Source organism: Dipodomys ordii, unplaced genomic scaffold (assembly GCF_000151885.1).
Source record: "Dipodomys ordii isolate 6190 unplaced genomic scaffold, Dord_2.0 Scaffold18, whole genome shotgun sequence".
Classification (NCBI taxonomy): Eukaryota; Metazoa; Chordata; class Mammalia; order Rodentia; family Heteromyidae; genus Dipodomys; species Dipodomys ordii.
In genome coordinates, this window is record NW_012267234.1 from 292,824 (window position 1) to 316,250 (window position 23,427).

Genomic DNA, 23,427 nt, shown 5'->3' on the forward strand with positions numbered 1-23,427 from the left:
ACACACACACACACACACACACACACACACACACACACACACACACACACACACACACACAATGTGGAGGAGGTCATGCCAACTCCACCTTGTTAAGAGGAGAACCTGAACCCCTACAGCCTGCTTTCCTAAGGCTGAAGCCTGGGAAGGTAAGCAGACCAGATACAGCTTGTATTCTGATGAGGATAGCCAGGAAAGCAATAAGTTATCTTCTTAGTTGTCAAGACAACACCATCTTCTTATAATACATGACACACACAGCAGGCTTTCAGACTATAATATTATTTCATAAATGCTGCTCTTTTAAAAATCAGAAATGCTAAAATAGAACATTAACTCAGTATACTCTCCAAAGAGTATTGTGCTACCCTTAAGCTTTGAAATCTTATAGTATTGGTTACAGTTTCCTAGGTGGTTACTGTTTTAAGACCTGACATGAACTTTTCTTCTTGGTTGGTTGTGGGGCTGGAACTCAGGGGCTGGGCCTTGTCCCTGAGCTCTTTTTTCTCAAGGCTAGGGTTCTACCACTCTAAACCACACAGCTCCACTTCCAGTTTTCTGGTGGTTAGGTAGAGGTAAGAGTTTCACAGACTTTCCTACCCAAGCTGGCTTTGAACTGTGATCCTCAGATCTCAGCCTCCTGAGTAACTACGACTATAGGCGTGAGCCACAAGCAGTTGGCTCTGACATTAACTTTTGATTCCAAACACCAAAATTTCCCCCTACTAGCAAGGGCTGCGTGTGGCTTACAGCAGAGGGAGTAAATGCACACAATAGGGCGGTGGAGATCTGGGGCACCCGTCATCTCTTTGGTATAGACCAGGGTGGACAGCTGATGTACACACACTCACCTGTACCTCAAAGGTAAAATATTTTTTCAGGTTTTTGATAATCATAACGAGAAAAGGAAGTTTAATTCCCAGCGTCTTCTTTGGGTCTGCAGGACATGTGATGTATGTGGTGCTATAGAGAGAAAGGCAGATACAAAAGGTGCACACAATTATCCACAGAGCCCTCAACTATTAAGCCACAGAATGTTCTTTAAAAGGCCTGATGCACGCATGATGGTAGGTACCTGTAGTGCCGTAGTACCAGATACTCAGGGAGTTGAAGCAGGAAGACTGAGCCCAGGAGTTTGAAGCCAGCCTGGGCCACAAAGGGAAACCCTACCTCAAAACCCAAACCAAAGCCAAAAATGCTAGACTCAGAAATAAAAGCTTAACACAGTACTAGATACTACCAGCAAAATATTGGAAAAACACCAGACAAGTGGAATTTAGGAAATTCTTCCACTGAAGGGGACTTCAATTATGGTCCAAGAGAATTATGAGATGAGAGAAAACCAAAACAAAGGTCATTGTGGCACTGGCCCTCTTTAGCTGACCATCAATACCCTTCTCACACTCTGGGTGAACATTAAGCATGTGGCTAACACACTGTGCTTTCTGAGTGCTAAGCATGGTCCAAGTACGTCACCCATAGCTACTTAACCCCTATTGTAAGCCTGTGAGGCCATGTAGGTCCCCATCCCTTTACAGGCAAGGAGACTAAGGCCTGGGGATTAGGTGAGTAACTTGCTGAGGGCAGCTCTAAGCAGCAGCCTGTGCTATTAAGCTCAGTGGTGTCCTGCCTCCCTGGTGTGCACATGTCTAGAGAACAGAACTAGCAACCCACCTGACATTTGTCCCTTCAATCTCTAGCACCAGGGACTGGATGTCATTGTCAGTGATTCTTTTGATGTGGCCATTCCGCACCTACAAGGAAGAAAGTTAGGACTGAATTATCTGGCCAGAACCTTGTAGACTCTGATGATGAAATGGAGCACTGAAGGAGCAGCACCGTAGCCCAAGGGGCTCGGCACAGAAGCGTGTGACACAGGATGTCAAGGCCTGCTATTCCTTCCACAGGTGCCATCTTCCCGAAGACATCAACTCGATGTACAAGCATTCCAGGATTGTTCACAAACATTTTTCCTTCTTTCCCACAGTAGTCACACACATCCTAGGGCAAGCAGCAAGACTTCATTTTATGAATGTGACCACTGGCACAGAGGATGGCAAGTGGTAGATCCAAAGTAGGAGACTTGGACTTACCAGACCCCCCTAAAGCCCCTTACCAACCTTGACCACAAAGGTCAACAAACTGCTGACAGTGATACTTCTGAGCGTCGTGGGGGACAGTGGCAAAGAATGACAGCATTATTCCCAGCTGCGTGTAGTGGTGCATGCCCGTAAGCCTAGCTACTTGGGAGGGAGGCTGAGGCAAGTGGGTTGTGAGTTTGAGGCCAGTCTGAGCAACATTGTAAGACCCCATCGCAGCCAAAAAAAAGGATCACTCCTATAACTTCCTTCCTTCTGCATTTTCTTTTCTTTTTTTTTTCCTTTTTGCCAATCCTGGGGTTTGAACTCAGGGCCTGGGTGCTGTTCCTGAGCTCTTCTGCTCAAGGCTAGAACTCTACCACTTGAGCTGCCTTTCACCTTCTGGCTTTTTGGTGGTTAATTGTAGAGAAGAGTCTCGTGGATTTTCCTGCTTTGATCAGCAATTCTCAGATCTCAGCTTCCTAGTAGCTAGAATTATAGGCATAAGCCACTGATGCCTGACTGCATCTTCTTTCCTAGCCTGCTACTTTTTAAATAGGAACTCAAGTCTCACCTGTACCACTTAGTCATCTTTCTTGGCATTTCCAGCTAATCTCGTTTCCTCGCTCATGTTGCTTAGTCTCCGTGATTTAGCACTCTGTCCCATGTTTACAATAGTGCTTGTTTCAGATATGGGATGTACAAAAGGAGGAATCTCTGTTGAGATTTGTTTAGGAACAAATATTTCCAAGCATTAATTTCTGAAGCACTCACTATGGTGGCACAGAGGCATGCCGATGTAGCTTGGAGACAGTTTGGACACTCACACACTAAGTTCAAGCCCTAGGATCTGCACCAAAACCACAACAACAACAAACCCAAAGCATTTTATCTTGTTAGATCTGCATATGGGGAGGGATGATAAGTTGTATTTTCAACACAAGTGTTCTGTGATCCACAGCCTCTAAAAGCTGTTACTGAGTGTGATCCACTTTATGGTGTGTGGAGTTCCCTCAGGTGACATCTGACGTTACTCCTTGTCTTCCTCTGTAAGTAAGACTGCCACCAAGAGTAGTGAGCAAGTACCAGGCACTATTTCTGTTTCTACAAGGCCTGGTGCTGTATCAGGCATCAGCTAAGCATTCGAAGTCATGCTGACTTCTGGAATCTGTCACCCTGAGGGTGGTGGGGGAGGGATTTAGACATTCCTGGACAACACACCACGCCAGGGATTGCCACAGGAAGCTGCAGGTGCTGGAAGCATCACAGAGCCCACGAGGCCTCCAGCATGAAGAACGCCTTCCCACAGAACATCCTCTGGCCCCACTGTCACAGCAGGAATGCTGGGCTAGCCAGGCCCCCCATCTCCACCAATGTAGCATTTCTCAAGACACAAATGTCACATTGAAATGCTTCTCAAACAAAGCTGGTGACATTCAATGCCCTCCTGCTTTGAATGCTGGGCCTCTTTCCAAGGGAGATTAAGAGCACAAAGGCTCAAGTCTGTATGGAAAACACCAACACAGCCCACCTCATTCCGCATGCAAAATGCTCCCAAAATGCAGGAGAACCTGCATTTTTTTGTGGAAACCAGGCAGCTTTTGGTGAAGGAGGAATTATTCAAGAAGTTATTTCCAAATAACATAATGCAGTTTTATTGGTAAGAACTATAAACATGAGCTGAGGGCCAGTGGCGCACATCTGTAATCCTAGCAATCTTAGGATGCTGAGATCCAAGGATCACAATTCAAAGCCAACTGAGGTAGGAAACTCCATGCAATTGTTATCTCTGATTAACCACCAAAAAAATCCAAATGAAGCTGTGGCTCAAGTGGTAGAGCACTAGCCTTGAGCTCAAGGACTGCACTCAGGCTTGAGTTCAAGCCCCGGTATTGTGCACACACACAAAAGAGTAATTTGATAACATACCATAAATTGTTCTCAATAACAAGCATGCTTTAAAAGGTACATACTGAAGACAGAGTTAAATTACAAGGGCTAAGGAGTAATGAGGGCCTGAAGATGCTTCATGCTACAAAGCAACATGTTGCTATTGTACTTATTTATTTTTGATACCAGTCCTAGGGGCTTCAACTCACACCTGGATGCTGTCCCTAAGCTTTCGTGTTCAAGGCTAATGCTCTACCACTTTGAGCCACAGTTCCATTTAGAGCTTTTTTGGGGGGCTGGGAAGATGGCTCAGTGGTAGAGCGCTTGCCTTGCATGCATGAGACCCTGGGTTCAATTCCTCAGCACCACATAAGCAAAATGAAAAAAGCCGGAAGTGGCGCTGTGGCTCAAGTGGTAGAGCACTAGCCTTGAGCTAAGAACTGAGAGACAGTGCCCAGGCCCAGAGTTCAGGCCCCACAATTGGACCCCAAAAAAATAAAATAAAATAATAGAGCTTTTTGGTGGCTGGAGATGTATGTCAAAGTCTTTCCTGTCTAAGGTGGCTTCAAACCATGATTCTTAGATCTCAACCTGGGCGTGGGCGCTGTCCCTCAGCTCAAGGCTAGTGCTCTACCACTTGAGTCACAGCACCACTTCTGGTTTTCTGGTGGTTAATTGGAAATAAGAGTCTCATGGACTTTGTTGACCAGCCGGGCTCTGAACCATGATCCTCAGATCTCAGCTTCCTGAATAGCTAGGATTACAGGCATGAGCCACTGGCACCCGGCTTCATGTTGCTGTTTTAAAGCACAGCCTCAACTGATAGCTCTCAAGAGGGTTCCCTGCTCCAGAGACCAGCCCCATCACAGGGCTGTGCTTTTTGCCCAACTCAGATTCAGTGTAGATGATGATGGCCAGAACACCAGCCACCAGTGAGTCTCTAATTCAGGTGTTCATGAGGAAAATAGGGAGCACTGTGTGCCAGGGGAGGCAGAAAGGCAGGAATGGGGGGAGGGGTGGAGCAGTGATATTCCTGGACTTCCACCTGCTCCCACGGCCAGCTAATTTCTCTAGACTTTCAGTATTACCAAATACCAACTGTATTCACAAATTTAACTTTACAGAATGAATGAATGCACACTAATCTAATAAGACAAGCCAGTGGGGAAAGGCTGGCTCTTTTGAAGTCAAAGCCATTGATAGATTGGTCTTCTCTAGAGTTTCAACCTGGTTGGTAGTAAGAAACTACGCTTTGCTCATGAAAAACTGCTCATGAAAACCAAACTTCCTTTGCTCCTATAGAAAGTTTGGAACCAAAGAAGAAAACTGGAAGTGTTTCCAGAGCTCAGCAGCCAAATGAAGCGGGTGTTTTAGTGATTTATGCTGTTTCTCCTTCATAAATGCTTCCTTACTGGAGAGAAGGTAGGTAGAAATGCTGAATGCAGAACAGGAACAAAGCAGAGGGGGAAAGCATCGGGCGAAGCCCCCACCATCTTGTAAATCCCTACACTGAGCTATGAATCCTTATACTGAACTATGGAGGATGACCCCCTCCTCAGACCAGCTTCTCACAAACACACAGAACAAGGTGCATGGCCTCACAAAATACGCACTTCCTTTCCTTCGCTGCTTCTGGTTCAGAAGGCAGTGGGCAGGCCTGGCTTTGAGGCTGCTTAGTATTTATTGCTCAGTGTGGAAACAGGTTTTATTTTTTTATGGTTCATTAAAAAAATTCATGATATATTATCATAATCAAAGTGTGGCCTTTGAGTGTTTTATTCTTAAAATGGGGGGGGGCGGGGAGGAGAGAGGAGGCCAGACACTGATGGTGCACACCTATAATCCTAGCAACTCAGGAGTTGCAGGAAAATCCAAGAGCAACTTATCTCCAAAAAGGTGAAATTGGAGCTGTGGCTCAAGTGCAAGAATACTAGTTTTGAGCAAAAAAAGCTCAGGGATAGAACCCAGGCCCTGAGTTCAAGTTTCAGGACCAGCACCGCCCCCTCCCCCCCAAAAAGGGGGGAACTCTTTATTTGTAATTTATGAGTTCATGAATTCCCCTCCCCCACCCACCAGCTGGGGCTAGAAGTGATGCCTCAGAAACCAGGCTGCAGATCTGCCTCAGCAGTGAGATTCCACATGCAGACCTCCCAGTCTCTCCCTCATTCTCCCAGGCTTCCCCCGGTTGCTGGGGCAACTAAGAAAGAACATTGCTGGTCACTCCATTAAGCCCAGGGAAAAGGGTCAAACACTGTGCCCATAGTCTGCCAACACTCTGCATTTCTAGAGGGCTTTAAAAATAACCCGGGAGCTGTGTCAGTCCCCTCCCCCACCCCACTTTCAATTTTCTGGCTCCACCCACTCATCCTGGCATGCAGCTGAACCTTCAGCCATCTGGCATCCTCCTTTTAATGACACATGTTCTGGTGTACTTAAGCCATTAGAGCTGTCTGTCCACTGCAGCAGACAGGAGTCTGGTCTGTCAGAAAACAAGCAGAGGGAGCCCTCTGTGGGGAGAAGCAGGCATGGCTCAGGCTGCAGGAGGCTAGGGCTTCTTTTTCTCCTTTTACTACACTTTCCATGGACTACCTAGAAGACAGAGGTCAACAGACATACCCAACACCTACCCCTCTACTTAACACAGGGGCAATACATGCTTTCAAAGGGTAAGAGTAACCAGAGCTCATGCCCTTATCCAGTTAATAGCCAAAGTTATTATGGATGAAAATGAAGAGCGTCAAGAGACTGACCCTGGGAAAGTAAGAATCACTTCATTACCTTAGTGTCCAAATACACTCACTTCCACCCGTGGAAATCATGTCCATTGATCATAGGTCAGCAGAGTCTGCTAACAAAAAACTAGGGAATGGAAACCGAACACTATCCAGTAACATCAACTGAAGACAGCCACTCACGTTTATGCCATAGGGGAATGGGTAGAAGCAGCAGTGTCATGAGAGAGGAGAGGAAGGGAGGGAGAGAGGGAAAGTGCAGAGGAAGGAGGAAGAGAGGAGAGAGGAAGGAGAAAGGGGGGAAGGAGGAAGAGCAGCTTTGTTTTTTCTTTTTTTTGTTTTTGGTTTTTTTGTCAGTCATGGGGCTTGAACTTTGGGCCTGAGTACTGTCTCTCAGCTCTTGAGCTCAAGTCTAGTACTCTACCACTTGAGACACAGCACCACTTCCAGTTTTCTGGTGGTTTGTTGGAGATAAGAGTCTCACAGACTTTCCTGCCCGGGATGGCTTTGAACTGTGATCCTCAGCTCTCAGCCTCCTGAGTAGCTAGGATAACAGGCATGAGCCACCAGTACCCAGCCTATCCCATTATTTTACAGGAGTTTGTGGGGACAGAACTTCCCAGTACCCTCCTTACAATCCAGAGCTATGCTTACACTAGACATAACATCTATTCATGTAAGGTCTGCTAGTCCTGGAAGTTAAGAGGTCATTAAAGAATACCCTAAATTTTTCAAGTTCTTGGCTTAAAATGTACAAAGAAACTGTAGCCAAATTAATTAATTAATTAACTAATTAATTAATTAGTAATACAGGAGATTGGCTTACTAGGCAAGCACTCTACTATTCACGTTATGTCTTAACCCTTTTGTTCTTTAAAAATCAGTTTCAGGGCTGGGAAGGTGGCTCAGTGGTAGAGTGCTTGCCTTGCATGCATGAGGTCCTGGGTTCAATTCCTCAGCACCACATAAGCAAAAAGACAAAAGCCAGAAGTGCTGTGGCTCAAGTGGTAGAGTGCTAGCCTTGAGCTGAAGAGCTGAGGGACAGTGCCCAGGCCCAGAGTTTAGGCCCCATGACTGGAACAAAAAAAAAAATCAGTTTCAATCAGCCTATTAATTCTACAAAGAGGTTTTACTATGTGATATTTCCATACATACATATAATGCATATTAGGCAATATACATTATAATTTTATTTATATTGTAATTTATCATACAGCATGTTATCTAATGTACATTGCATGCACATGTAGAAATATCAGTGATAGCACTCTTGATTTTGTTTCTGAAATAGGATCTCAGTAACTTTTCTCAAGCTGACCTCAAACGAACGAGATCCCTTCTTGCTTATTGAGTAGCTGGGATTACAGGTGAGCACCACCATAGCTAGCTAGGCTATATGTTTGTGTGTATGCATAGGCTCCAGTACTGAGGCTCCTGTAGCACTTGAGCTGGTTTTTGCTGGGTTTTGGGTTTTTGCTGGTTAATTGGAGATAAGAGCCTTATGGATTTGTCTGCCTGGGCTGGCTTCAAATTGAGCTGCTCAGGTCTCAACTTCCTGAGTAGCTAGGATTATAGACGAGAGCCATTAGTGTCTGATTTTGTAGTCAGATCTTAAGCTCATTTCAGGACTAGCAAGTGCAAAAGCTTTGAAAGAGAACAAGATGCCATTTGGTAGGAGGCTGCTGCTGAGAAGGGCCTGGAAAAGCAACCCTGGGGAGCTAGTAAGGCTGGCGCCAGACCATGGGCCATGTGGCCTCAGAAGCACATTAAGAGTCTAAAGTGGGGAAGCCACAGTGCAATGATTATACTATTATAATGTCAGAAGTCTGGTTTTGTTGGATTTCCTATTTCTAGGCATTCAAATGCTGGCTTCAGTTATAACTTAGTATAGAGCAAACTCCTCAGTTCCTTGTCATATGTAATACTATAAGCCAAACTTATAATCCATACTAACTCTACGCTATAACTTAGTTACTAAGCATTTTACACACATCTTCATTTAATCTTCACAGCTCTGAGAAGTAGTTTAGAAAATTGGTTTAACCCTTGTCCAAAGTCACACAGCCAGAACATAGTCTAAGCAGGAACAAGTCAAGGTGCAGCTACAGCCCAGCACTGGAGTTTCATAAGAAGATACTACAGAGCTACTGAAACTCTCCACATAGACACCTCATGTAAAATAATGTCTAAGCTGTGCCTGGGAGAGGAGATGGAGAGGTGAGCGCCCTGAGTCTCAAAGGGTGTCTGGTAAGTCGCTGGAGTTACAAAAATAACTAATGGGCAAGTGCTCACAGAAGGCAAGGCTGCAAATTCATGCATACTGTGACTAGGGCACTGACTCTGAACAGACATCAAGCATACTCTACACAGAAACCAAACAGTTCTCTCTGTATAAACTCAAAAAAGGAGAATAGGAAAGTTTTGTGAAATTAAAATGCTAACTCAAAATAGATACCTCAGTCAATATATAACCATTGGCAAAGGTTGGTACCATGTCTAGGTAAAATGTGGCCAGCCTCACCCATGCTAGCCCCCAAGAAACTTCTTTAAAAAAACCAAACCAAACCAAAAAAACTCTATCTTCTCTAACTGTAGGCTGGGAAGGTGGCTCAGTGGTAGAGCGCTTGCCTTGCATGCATGAGGCCCTGGGTTCAATTCCTCAGCACCACATAAGCAAAAAGAAAAAGAAGCCGGAAGTGGCGCTGTGGCTCAAGTGGTAGAGCGCTAGCCTTGAGCTGAAAAGCTGAGGGACAGCGCCCAGGCCCAGAGTTCAGGCCCCATGACCGGACCTCCCCCCCCCAAAAAAAAGAAGTATACACAATGCCTGCCACTATATGTTGCTCAATAAACCTTTGCCAAGTATACCAATCCACAGTGTTTCCCTGACTGGACTGAATTCCAGTCACTTTCTAAGAACTTTCTGAAGTAGCCAAAATGGAGTGAGGGTAGAGTAGAGACATCTCTCCTAAACACCCTTCAGTCTAGTCTAAATACATTCCTGACACTTACTTAACTTTTCCTATTTGAGGGTTTTGTTTAAAGATGAGTGTTCCCTGAGGTTTTCTTTGCCAATGGACTAACAACGTGTTCATGTGTTTATGTCATCAGGGTACCATCGACCTCTAGTGGCGTTGTTGAGGGACACGGGGCTCCATGGTTACTTTGCTTCTATAGTCCATGTGTAAACATGTTGACTAGTCAAAAAACTGCACTTGAGAAATAAAGCATGCACCACAGAAGATCAAAACCAAAACTATTAAGACAGACAACCTTGACAAGTTCCAATTAGTCAAAACAGAGGGTCCCCACTGCAAATCTTTCAATGTGATCCTCTGATCTGCTCTGAACACCTGTCCTCCTACATCAGGTCCTAGTCTCTATTTCAACTGCTTTATGTGAGCACTTGCTAGAATTTCATCCCAAGTTCAAGTGGCACACGGGGCTGCTCTCTCCAGGCCTTCTGACTGCCAGTATCCTAGGCAAGCAGCACAGCTCAGCGCCTCACAAAGTTCCCAGGTAGGCTCACTCTGGGATCTCTGCAGAGGTGCAATGTCATAGTTTATTCCATGGTGAACAAAACTACATAACTAAAACTCTCAGGAATATAGTTATAAAAGGAAGTTTGTCTATGAAATGCTTTTCTATGTAATACTCTTGGGCCTCAGCGTCTGGCTTGTGGATCAAAGAATTTGAAAGAGAAGTGAAAGCGAAGGTCCAATCTCCCATTGAGATCTTCTCATCTCTGCAAATACCAAGAGAAACAGACTCCCTCAAGGTGGATGTCAGACAGAGAATTGTTCAGCTTTGACAGCCAGGTGTCCATGGGCTCTTTCAAACTCTGTGTGGCTCTGAGCTCTCCAGACACAGTTGTTCTAGGATAAAATCCAAAATTGCTGGCTTCATCACTAGTCAACAACTTAAATCATTCCACAGGTGCCTCCATAGAAACACTGCTCAGCATACTACTTCATTCTCCCCAGAGGGCAGAACTAAGCATATTCCCTAAACCACTTGGCTTCCACATGAGTGCTCACCTAAACTTATAGTGGACAGGGTCATCCTCTCCTGGGGTTGGGAAAACTGAAGTTGCCTGAATAGAAATCCTGAGGCTTCTTGTTATTGTACTAAGACTCTGACACCATCTTTCGGTTTCCTCGATGGAGAAATCCAGCACTAAGCAACAGTGCAGACTCCAAGTCACAGTCAGTAAAAGAGCAGGTGAAAAGGGCCCCGGAATACGGGCTTGTTTGGGATCCTGCGAGGATGGGAATCAATGAATGGAACCCAAACATTCCTGGCTTGTCCCTGGCTCTGCCTGAACAAAGGCTCTGTGTGTAGTGATCAGCACAGGGCCTGGCACAAAAGAGGACATCAGGAAACATGGGCAGAATCCGTAACCAGCAGGTCCTTTCCTTCCCCTAACTTTATGCATTGTGTAAATGCCTTAACCACGCCCACCCCACATGCACCCCACTCCCCGACTCACACAAGACCCCCACCCCGCCCCCCAAGGCTGGGGACCCGGCACAGCAGCGGCCTCCCGCCCCTTCCAAGCCCTAACTCCGCGCAAGGCGGACGGGAAGGGGAGCTGCCCCTGCACGCCGCTCCGCCGCTGCCCCCGGCGCCTGACCTTTTTGTCCCAGATCTGCAGGGGCTTGCTGCCGATGCTGTACAGGATGGACAGGAAGCCGCTCTGGAACGTGTTTTTGAACATCTCGCCGGCGGCCTTCCCCGCGGCCGCCCCGGAGCCGCCCTAGGCCCCGCAGGGGATAGCAGCGACGAACAGCCAAGGCCAAGGCCGGACCTCTTGGTCCGAAGAAGAGACGCCGAACTCCCAACCTGCAGCCACCGACCGCGGGACTTGGACGCAGGATGCTAGGTCCGCAACCCTCAGCTTCCGCAAAGCCACCTCACGACAGAAACCACAGCAACTGCCGCCGCGCCGCTCTCTCAGTCCTAAATGGAGGCGGAGCACTTCCTTCAGCTTAAACTGAATCCCTCCGCACACCAGATCCCGCCCTACGGGAGAGCGAGACCCAACCCTGTCAAGGGGATCTCGAACTTCCGGTTCCTTTCGCCCGTAAGCCCCGCCCTAATACCGCCCCCTGGTGGAAAGAACTTCGTTGCCAAGGGACTATTTTTTCCCACCCAAGTCTCAATTTGCTACAAGAGAGCGGAAGGAGGCAGGATTATGGACGTGTTGTTGTAGTACTACGTATTGTCATGGGAACCAAGCGAGGGCGAGGAGGAGGCGCTACAATCAAGCTCCGCCCCTGTGGGAGGAGCTACAGGTGCAAAAGAACTAGGGAGAACCCGGGAAGATGGCTCTCTGCTAAGGAAGTGCCTACCGATATTCTAGGAATTAAAATAAATGCTTGTTGGCTGAGTAGAAGATAAAGTCATTGTGAGCTACCAGTATTGAGCTAAGTGCCTTCTATATATCATTGCCTTTAATTATGAACAAAGTCCTATGAATGGATGGAGTCCACTACTCCGAGAAAAATCGATATGGTCTTAAAGGCATTGCTTAGAAAAAGAGCCTGAAAAGCAATAACAACAGAAATTAACTTGAAAAACTAAAGTTGATTTGGTTGAATTGAACTAATGGATTGGGGGGGGGAATTAATACCTAGAACACTGTAGGAAAGAAAGAACACAAGCCATAGTATTTTTAATGTGAACAACCCCCCCCGCCCCCACACACACACACACACACACACACACACACACACACACACACACACACACACACACACACACACCAAACTTGGAGACTTCCACTGGTCACAGTGTCAACTTACACAGTATGTTGTATGCCCAGGCTGGGCTGGGTATTATGCCTGACAGAAAAATAGTTTGTAGCTAACACCATCATTGTAGTAGTTGTTACCACTATAGTTGTAAATTGAACAATGCTTTGACCTAATTAATTTATTAAATCTTCACATCAACCCTCTGAATAATCCAGCAGAATTTTGTTTGTTTGCCAGTCCTGGGGCTTGAAATCAGAACCTGGGCATTGTCCCTGAGCTTCTTTTGCTCAAGGCTAGCACTCTATCACTTGAGCCACAGCACCACTTCTGGCTTCTTCTGTTTATGTGGTACTGATGGCTTCATGAATGTTAGGCAAGCACTCTACCAGTAAGTCACATTCCCAGCCCCAGCCAGAATTTTGAGACATAGAAGGAAAGAAAACACATAAATTGTATTACAGTATAAAGTTAAAGCTTTTAATATGAATTTTTTTGGTGAATTCTGGAGAGTTTATATACTTCAGGCTAGTGAACATTTATGCTTTGATTGTTATTAAGTTGTTCAAAATACCCTCATGAGAAAAAAAATTTTTATTGTGAAAATATCGTATACAGGGGTTACAATTACATGGGCAAGATAAAAAAAATTTAAGAAGAGAAGATGAGTTGGTGTTAGTGGCTCATGCCTTTAATTCTAGGTACTTAGGAGGCCAAAATCTGAGGATCCTGGTTCAGAGCCAGCATAGTCAGGAAAGCCCATGAGACTCATGTCCAATTAATCACCTAAAGCCAGAAGTGGAGCTGTAGCTCAAGAAGTAGAGCACAGGGGCTGGCAAGGTGGCTCAGTGGTAGAGTGCTTGCCTTGCATACATGAGGCCCTGGGTTCAATTCCTCAGCACCACATAAGCAAAAAGAAAAAAGCCAGAAGTGGCACTGTGGCTCAAGTGGTAGAGTGCTAGCCTTGAGCTGAAGAGCTGAGGGACAGCGCCCAGGCCTAGAGTTCAGGCCCCATGACCGGACCCCCCCCCAAAAAAAAGAAGTAGAGCACAGCTCTGAATGAAAAAACTAAGTGATAGCACCCAGGCCGTAAGTTCAAGCCCCAGGTCTGGTACATATATATATATATACGAGGCAGAGAGAAGGTGGGGGGGAGAAAGAGAGAGAGGGAGAGAGAGAAAACATGAAACATTTAAGAAAGAGAAATAACCAGGCAAGTTGTGATGATTCAGATACTGCATACTACCTTACCCATTTGAAATTTTTTCTAGAAAAAAATACCAATTCCAAGTCTAGAGGCAGAAAACTAGCCAATAATTATAGAAGAAAAAAGGCAGTTATCCACCCTGCTTCAGAAGCCTATTTTGTCAAGTTGTTCTTCTGATGAATATAGTTTATTGGGAAACTGAAAACTAGCATTAATACTCTTACCATTCAGAAATAATTGTCTGCATCTGTACATCGTCTATTCATGTCTCCTTCTCCTACCCTCACTTGGAATTAATCTACCCCTCTGACTCATCCAATCATGAATAAATAAACATATGCAGATATCTACAGGAGTTTTGTCTGGCCTAAAATAGACATATAGTAGACTTGCTATCAAGCACTATAGCTTTAAATCCACACAGCATTGAGCCTATATGCATCAGATACGTTGCTTGTAACTGTATAGCCTGCTAGGCACACTTCCATCATATTTTATCTGTCTACTTCTCCACTCTAGAAAATGGTTGTCCCTTAAGGACCTTGTGAGAATCTCATTTGCATACACACCCAGTACCAATATTTTTAGATCACAATGGATGCATAAAATTAATCTGATTAAGTGGTTCTTTTTGTTTGTTTGGTAGTGTTGGTACTGGGGTTTGAACTCAAGAAATTCATTCTTGCTAGACAGGCACTCCATGACTTGAACCATACATACATACCAATTCCTCCTCAATCGGATTGTATTACCATATGGGCTCTGGCCAGGTCCAAGCCATCAGTCACTCCTGTTTGCCTGTGGCAGCCTTCTCCCTTCTTTAAGTTGCCCCTCCAAAGTGGCATCCTACATGTGCCAGCCAGGGGAATCTTCTTACTGGCTCTGCTCTAAATAGCAACTGACTCTGCTAAGAACAATCCCTCAATTTTTGTTTTGACTTGCTTTAGCTTGTTCTCTAACCCTCCCTGACCTGTCCCACAGCCTTCTCTTCCTTCACCTCTGCCCTTCACCTGTTGGGCCCTTCTCCTAGGGTGATCTGCTGTGCTGGCCAGCTCCTCTCCATTCACTCACATACTCCTGTATTAGCTTCTCATGGCTACTTTCTGAGGCTCTCAGAAACAGGGCAGCTGAATACAATGGACATTTCTTCTCTCAGGGTTCTGGAGGCCAGATGTCCAAAGCCAGGGTTTGTTCAGAGCCATTTTCCATCCAAAAGGCACTAGGAGAGTCCTTCTAAGTGGTTCCAGGTATTCCTTGGCTGGTGGTAGCATGGTTCCTACCTATTTATCTGCACATAGCATCCTGTCTTCTTCTTATGGGGACACCAGTCATTGGATTTAGGGCACATCCCAAATCCAGTATAATTTTCAGATCCTTAACTAATATCTGCAAACACCCTCTTTCCAACTAAACTTACTTTCTGAGGTCCCAGTTGAACATGAATCCAGGAAAGAGGGACACTGTGTAATCCATTCCCCTATTTATGAAGACATTTTTAGCAAACACTTCTTGGCATTCAGCTTTATTCTTGCATTACCATTAGACAGTCTAAATATTTACTGTCTCCCCCTATCTACAGTTTTGATCTGGAATAAAGAATCTGATCTGGCCTTGCACCACTGGCTGTAATCCTAGCTATTTAAGTTTTTTTTTTTTTTTTTGTCGGTTGTTGGGCTTGAACTCTGGGCCTGGGTGCTGTCCTTCAGCTCTTCAGCTCAAGGCTAGCACTCTATCACTAGAGCCACAGCGCCACTTCCAGCTTTTTCTGCTTATGTGGTGCAACTGAATCCAGGGCCTCATGCATATAAGGCAAGCACTCTACCACTGAGCCACCTTCCCAGTCCAATCATAGCTACTTAGGAGGCTGAGATATGAGGATCACAGTGCAAAGCCAGCCCTGGCAAGAAAGTCCATAAGACTCATCTCCAATTAACTATCAGAAAACTGAAAGTGCCACTGTGGCTCAAAGTGGTAGAATGCTAGCCTTGAGCAAAAGGGCTTAGGGACAGCATCCAGGCCCTGAGTTCAAGCCTGGGACTGGCGAAATAATAAATAAACAAATAAATAAATACATCTGTCTTGCTGATAGATGTATTCTAGGCCCAAAGTGCCTGCATTTATTTTTTATTTTTGGTCGGTCATGGGGGCTGAACTCTGGGCCTGGGCGCTGCTGTCCCTCCGCTCTTCAGCTCAAGGCTAGCACCCTACCACTTAAGCCACAGCACCACTTCCGGCTTTTTTCTGCTTATGTGGTGCTGAGGAATTGAACCCAGGGCCTCATGAATTCGAGGCAAGCACTCTACCCTTGAGCCAACTTCCCAGCCCCAGTGCCTGAATTTTTAAGTGGGTATGAGGTAAGTATATATTATGTGTTGAATGTGTTATGGATTTGGGGCTCCTAGACACTGTAGGGCCAGCATAGGCTCTGTCTCTCTAGGTCTCAGCAGTTCTAAACCCTTTAGCCAAACAAAAATGATATTCTGCTTATAATCAGGGCTAAACCACCCATCTGCCTACAAAAGCACTGTGAAAGCCTGGGGCTGGTGGTTCATGCCTATAATCCTAGCTACTCAGGAAGCTAAAATCTGAGGATCTTGGTTTGAAACCAGCCCAGGCAGGAAAGCCCATAAGACTCTTGTCACTAAAAAGCTGGAAGTGGAGGCATGGCTCAAGTGGTAGAATGCCAGCCTTGAGTAAAAAAGCTAAGGGGCAGCACCCAGATCTCGAGTTCAAGTCCTAGGACTGGCACACACACACACATACACATACAGACACAGACAAACACACACAGAGAACTGTACATAGTCTTTCTGTATTGGGTTGCTCTAATAAGTTTCTCATTAAAAATGAAATTGCCCTGAGGTAAAATGAAAACAACTAAAGTGTGGGTGTGCCCTTGAAAATAAAAAAAAATGTTGACAAGGAAAATTCTAGCTTCTCTGAATTACTCACATTAGTAATTGTTTTCCTGAATTGCATTCGGTTCTTATGGTGGGGTGTGAGGTTTATTGTGGTGTGTCTTGGCCACAGTGAGGACTATAAAATCAAAGGTGGGAGAAACAGAAATAGGAGTGGGTTTGCTCCTATTGTGGCTTGGTTTTCGCATGCTTCCTCAAGGTAGAATGTCTTCCTCCAGGCCAGCATCTCAGGACCTATGCCGGTCCCAACCATAGTAGGCATTCCATGAATGGAGAGCCAAATCAGAATCTCTCTTACATAGATGCATCAAATACTGTACTTCTTGTATATTGCATTCTCATTATCAAAATATGTTGTCAGTGATATGGGCTTACACAACTAGAATTTTAGTCAGGTTAAAACAGTACTTAGCAAGAGGGGGTCAGATTTCAAAGGCAGTACGTTGTCATGCAAAATCAATCCATTAAGTTTAAATGAATGAGCTGGGCACTGATGGCTCATGGATATAACCCTAGCTACTCAGAAGGCTGAGATCTGAGGATCATGGTTCAAAGCCAGCCCCAGCAGGAGAGTCTGTGAGATTCATTTCCAATAAAACACCAAAAAACTGCAAGTGGCATTGTGGCTCAAACTGGTTAAGTGCTGGCCTTGAGCAGACAAGCTCAGGGATAGCGCTCAGGCCCTGAGTTCAAGCCCCACAACCAACCAGCCAACGATTAACAAAAAGTTTGAGTGAAAGGTAATATTGCAACCAGGCAATGGTGGCTCAGGCTGATAATGCTAGCTACGCAGGAGACTGAGATCTGAGGATTGTGGTTCAAAGCCAGCCCTGGCAGGAAAATCCATGAAACTCTCATCTCCAATTAATCATAGAAAAAGCCAGAAGTGGAGTTGTGTCTCAAAGTGGTAGAATGCTAGCCTTAAGGACAAAAGCTTAGTGACAGAACCCAGGGCCTGAGTTCAAATGTCAAAACCAACAAAAAGAAAAGAAAGGTAACATTGCACTGGGTGTCACTGGCTCATGCCTGTAATCCTAGCTACTCAGGAGGCTGAGATCTGAGAATCACAGTTCAAAGCCAGCCTGAGCAGAAAAATCCATGAGACTCATATTAATTAACTATCAGAAAATTGGAAGTGGTGCAGTGGCTCAAAGTGGTAGAGCACTAGCCTTGTATGAAAAATCTCAGGAAAGCGCCCAGGCCCTGAGTTCAAGTTTCATGACCAGCCAAAAAAGAAGAAAAGAAAAAAAAAGGTAACACTGCATCAGGGAAAAAGGTATGAAGTGTTTGGGGGAAATTAACTTGAAGTTTGGGTAAATGGCCAACAGAAGTCCTAGCTCTGTGTTAGAACTGGCATCTCTGACCACTAACTTCAGGATCCTGAGCTGAGACAGTGCTTTCACCTAGGTGAGTGTCAAAACAGAGCATTATTAAGTGGTAGAGTGCTTGCCTTGCTAGCATGAATCCAATTCAATCCTGACACAAAAACAAACAACAATAAATAAAACCCAAACAATACAGAAAGTAGAGCAAGCAAACTAAACCTGTCAGCTAGGTATCAGCAGTCAACACCTGTAACCCTAGCTACTCAAGAGGCTGAGACCTGTGGACAGCAATTCAAAGCCAGCCTGAGCAGAAAAGTCTGAGACTCTTATCTCCAATTAACCAGCAAAAAGCCAAAAGTAGATGTGTGCTTAAAGTAGAGCACCAGTCTTGAACAGAAAAAGCTAAGGGAGAGTGTCCAGGCCCTGAGTTCAAGCCCCAAGATCAGTACCAAAACAACAGCAAAAACAATGTCCAACTGAGGAGTAAGTTTCTGATTCTGGTGACAGTTTTTAGAGTACTTATATTGAGGTATATAAGCCTTGCTTTGAATTTAATTAGAAATGCCTAAAGGAATTTGAAATTAGAGTAGCTTTAAGTTTACAATGTCTAAGAAAATTTAAGTTTACAATGAATGTTTAAAAATTTTTGATTTAAATAAATTTAGGAGTTCAGATTCAGGACTGATAGTATTTGAATGCTTTGGAGGACTGCCAGGTTTTTATACATTTTTCATATTAGCTATTGGAAGTGATGTGTATAGTAAGTTTGAAATGTTGAGTATTAGCCAGATTAAATGTACAAGGAACATTTATAGTGTTTTGCTTTCCCCCCTCCCTCAGGACAAATGTCTCACCATCACTCAGGCTGGTCTCAAACTTTAGATCCTCCACGTTAACCTCCTGCGTGTTGGTGTGTGCCAATGACCCAGCTCAATAAGTTTTGAATTAGGTGACTCAAGTTAAAGTAAAAACAACAACAACAAAAGCTCAGGGACAGTGCCCAGGCTCTGAGTTCAAGCCCCATGACCAACCGAAAAAAAAAAAAAAGAAGAAAAATAGAAATGTAACTCTGTGCTAGGCGCCAGTGGCTCACACCTATAATCCTAGCTACTCAGGAGGCTGAGATTTGAGGATTGTGGTTTGGAGTCAGCTGGGACAGGAAAGTCCATGAGACTCTTATCTGCAATAAACTAATCAGAAAATGCTGGAAATGGTACTGTGGCTAAGTGGTAGAGTGTTAGCCATGAGCACAAAGAAGCCCAGGGACAGTGCCCAGGCCCTGAAGTGAAGCCCCAGCACCAGTTTAAAAAAAATTTTTTTTTTTCTTTCAAATGTGTATCTATGGCTCAAGTGTTACATTGTCTGCCTAGCAAGCACAGGGCCCAGAGTTTAAAACCCCCATACCATAATAAAAGTGTTCATCTCTCTCTATAATATCAACTAATTTGTAGCTACAGAAACAAGATGTATAAATCTTAAAGGCACAGACACATTAGATTTTTTTAATGCACAATTTTAATTACTAAGACATCATTTAAAACAGTAAGTAACTGGTAAGCATCCCCTTTCAGTGCATAACAGCCCTGGTTAAGGGCCAAACCCAGAAGGCAGCAACCATTCAGGTTGGCCCAAGTCTAGAAACTCACCTGCCCTTGGGGCACACAAGGGACATGCCACCACCGTAAGGCAGTGCTTATTTCTGCCTCTCCCTGCTGTGGGGATGGCAGGGAGGAATAGCAGTGAGGTGAACACCTGCTGTCTCCAGCTGGCAGACAAAGTGGGGAACCCCAGGTGCCAGTAGTTTCATCCAAAACAGACCATCGGCAAGAGTTCATGGTGGGCAGAGAAGGTTCCTGCTCATCTGAGTGAAGTCCAAGTGGGACTTTGTTGGATTTCTGCACATTATTGTTAATTTTAAAAACTGACTTCTCAAGTTACAAGTAGTAAAACAAACTTTTTGGAGTGGTTTTGACAAAGGCATCAAATCATATAATCATCCATCACATTTAGGACAATTGCAGCATCCCCCAAATGACCTCTTACTACCTGTTGTAGTCACCTCTAACCCTAGGCACTCGTGGACCTGTCCTACATCTATGTTTGTTCTCCCAGAACGGTATTCAAATGGATCATTCAGTCATTTAGTCTGGAACCTGAGAGTGAGCGTGGCCTCTTCACTCGACGCAGCGCATTTCAGGAAGAATTTTATGAAGCAGGCAGCTTGTCTGTTCTGATGTCTCCTCCACCTCCCCAAAGCCAGGGCTATTTTAAAACACTGCTGGCCCCTCAGCATGCTTACTTGCAAAGGCTTTCCCACCCATTTCAAACACACCAAAATGCAACCAATTTTTTTTTTTCATAGTTTCGGCAGTACTGGGAGTTGGGACTCAGGGCTTTGAATATGCTAGGCAAGCACTCTACTACTGCTTGAGCAATGTCCCCCAGCCATTTTTCATTTAAGGTTTTCCTATAAATTTTCAGAAGAATCTTTAGCATTTGCTTTTGAAATTGACTTTGTGATTTTTGACTCTCATGAGAAATAACATTTTCAAAAGCAAATACGGACTTTAACAACTAAGGGAAGCTCATAGGATTCTACACTTTAAGACATTTAATTCCATTTATTTTTATTTTCACCTTTATGTAACATCATCACGTTTCCGGGTCTCAAACATTTTCAGGTCTGAGTGTCTGGGCCAGTCCTGCAAGAATCTCATGATTAAAGTCATCGTGGATACAACCTGCACTAGTGTGGAAGGGGACTGAAGGCAGCTTTCTCAAGAATCCTAACAATCCTCTTTCTACAAAAACTGGCAACTTTTGTTTATATTTTTGTAACAAATACAACCCATCCAGAAATATATGGGCAGTTGCATTCACTGCAGCAAAATTCAAGTAGAAACAGCCCTAAGACTCATCTTGAAGGAGTTGGTGTAACTGCCACATCTACAATGGAATACCATGCAACCATGAAAAGGGGCGAGGTAGACGTACACATGCTGGCAAAAAGACATTGCCACAATCAAGTGAAATACAAGTCTTGGAAAAAGAATGTGTAGTTTGATTATATTTCCATTACTATGAAAATCATTCTAATTAAAACTGGTAGTCAACATCAAATATTAATAGTGGCTTTCTCCAGGGGAGGAAAATGTATGTGTGTGCGTATGAATGAGGGGTAATATTGGAGGTGGGGTTTTCACTATTAACTCCATTTACCACATCTATTAATTTAGTACTGATGAAAATGCAACATATATTGAACTACCAGCCTGTGGAAAGATATGAACAGATGCTCTGAACCTTCAAGCATGTTGTGGAGGAACTAGAGGTGGTTCTCTGGTTAGCAGGCCCGTCTCCTTTTTTGAGTTAAGAGAAAAAACTTCTGCTTCTTCCTTCAACCACTCTCCCACTCAACCATTTCCATGTACAAAGGATTATCTGATAGGCTTCAGAAGTTTCTGAAAATCAAGACTCTCACCCTGCAAAGTTGGGGACAGTTGTGGTTCAAAGCAGGGTGGAGGTCCAGAGATGACAACAGAGCTACTGTTCAACCTGGTATCTAAAGGATTCCCAGACTCATCACCTGTAAACCAACAGGTTTACATTGGGGTGACATGTCCACAGTGTGTAGAAAGACATAGAAATGAGGTATTGTAATGTCATCCTAGAGAGCTTGACGACCAACAGAAACCTGAGTTTGAAAAAACTAGGTCAGCAATCAGGCCAGGAGGTGCCAAGCCAATTGCTTGTTCCCACTGACCTGGGGTCGGTGGCCCTGGGGCTCCACTCATGCTGTCCCGAGGCATGTGGTCTCATCCTGAGGAAGTGATGGATATGGCAGAAACAGGTCCAAAGGATACCAAGGTACCATGAAAAGGGCCTGAAAGGGCCTCTTAGCTTTGCCCCATAATGGCTCCAAATACTACAAGCAGCCACACTGGGGCTTGCAGCTGTTCAGAACCAGTGGCAGAACAAATGTGCAGAGCAAATGGCCTTTGTGTAGACCAGGCCGGCACACCACCCAGCTGCCCAGGCCTCTGCTCTCCACAGGCAGTGTAAGGACGCTGGCCAGTGGCAGGGCCTGAGGGCCACCCGGTTGTGGCAATTGTTTTCACTTTTACTGGCACAGCTGACTCTAGGAAGCAAAAACAAATGTAAGCATTCACTCTAGCCTTTTCCTCTGGTTCCTAGGAGCACTAGAAAGGTGCTCAGAAGCAGCCTTGGACCCCTGGCTACTCTGCTGCCTCTGGATAGAAGACTTGCCTTCAGGACAAGGTACTTTTCAGACGGAGATGTTGGGGGTTGGGAGGCTAGGAGTGGGAGATGGAATTAAAACGTAAGCAACGAGATGGCAAGAAAGGGCGAAGGCATCTTCTCCAGCTCACTAAAATGCTGGGCCACTCTCCCCATTTAGATGTGGGAGTGGGGGAGGGGGTAAGAGGACTTCCTCTGTCTTCTGTCTGGTCACAACTTAACACAAAGGGTTAGAGGCATGGCTCAAGTGGTAAAGTACCTGCCTAGAAAGTGTGAGGCCCTGAGTTCAGTGTCCAGTACTGCTTTAAAAAAAATCCACAAAAAACTAACCCCAAAAGACAAAAATTTGGCACAAACGTGCTCTCTCTGTCGTTCAGTCTGTGGCCATGTCTTGGTCAATGGCCCCTTTCATACTAAAAACTCTCCATACATTTCTTTTAAAACCTTTTATTCAATAATATATACTTTTAAAATAATATGTAACTGCCCATCATGCCATACATTACCCCCTGTGGAGTCTGTGGTCAGCTAGTCAAGGTGGTTTTCTGGGAAACCAGGCAGCCACTGGACAGTCAGGGGCGTGAGGAGCAACAGTAACCAACAACCATCTGCATACCCTTCACATTTCCCATGCTTTCTGGGTCGGGAGGAAGCCAACAGGAAGCCAGAGGCATGTGAACCTTTTACATTCGGAAGTGAGGTTTGATATACGGTGGTGGGCTGCCCTTCAGCTGGTCTAGTTCGTGCTCACCAAGCCTGCCACCGTTTTGTGTCTGCTCACGGAACGTGATCTCTCTACACACGTTAAGACGTTTGATTTGGTTCTTGTTCTGCTTATGGAAAAGTGGGAGGAGCCGCAACAGACCTGGGGAGAGATGGGAGGAGGGGAAAGATGCCATTAATCGATCTGATCCAAAGCGCAGGGTCTCTTGAAGAGGGCTGGGGACAGAATGCAAGCTTGGCTTGTCCATGCCACTAGTGGGACAGTGAGAACCTGCTGTGTGACCTCGGGCCTCACACATTACTCTCTTCCTGCACTTCCCACACTCTGCAGCCTGACCCTCTGGAAGCAGAGCTCTGGACACAGTGTCCCACTGGCTCTCCCACACAGTTCCTGGGGTCTGGGACACTGGTGTGGAAGCCTGGAAGTCTTGTAATTCTGTACAAGCCAAGCTACAGGTCCATTGGTCCAACTCTAGACCCCTCCATCTGACCCAATTTATCACGGATGTCTTGTGGCTAAGAACAAGATGACTTGATTTTTACTTAG

At 45.1% G+C, this 23,427-nt stretch overlaps 2 protein-coding genes across 2 annotated transcripts in view; both read right to left on the reverse strand.

The window, feature by feature from the left end:
• Positions 1-11,657, reverse strand: part of Cfap20 (cilia and flagella associated protein 20) — a 13,889-nt gene extending 2,232 nt beyond the window's left edge. Inside the window, exons 1-3 of the mRNA XM_013012764.1 lie at positions 11,331-11,657; positions 1,675-1,754; positions 852-963 (exon numbers count right to left, since the gene is read on the reverse strand). Coding sequence (XP_012868218.1) covers positions 852-963; positions 1,675-1,754; positions 11,331-11,414 — 276 coding nt within the window. The 5' untranslated portion in view covers positions 11,415-11,657. The remainder of the gene's footprint in view (positions 1-851; positions 964-1,674; positions 1,755-11,330) is intronic.
• Positions 11,658-22,608: 10,951 nt separating this feature from the next.
• Csnk2a2 (casein kinase 2, alpha prime polypeptide) overlaps positions 22,609-23,427 on the reverse strand; it is a 44,340-nt gene continuing 43,521 nt past the window's right edge. The window contains exon 13 of the mRNA XM_013012925.1: positions 22,609-23,022. The gene's annotated coding sequence lies outside the window, so the exon portion shown is untranslated. The remainder of the gene's footprint in view (positions 23,023-23,427) is intronic.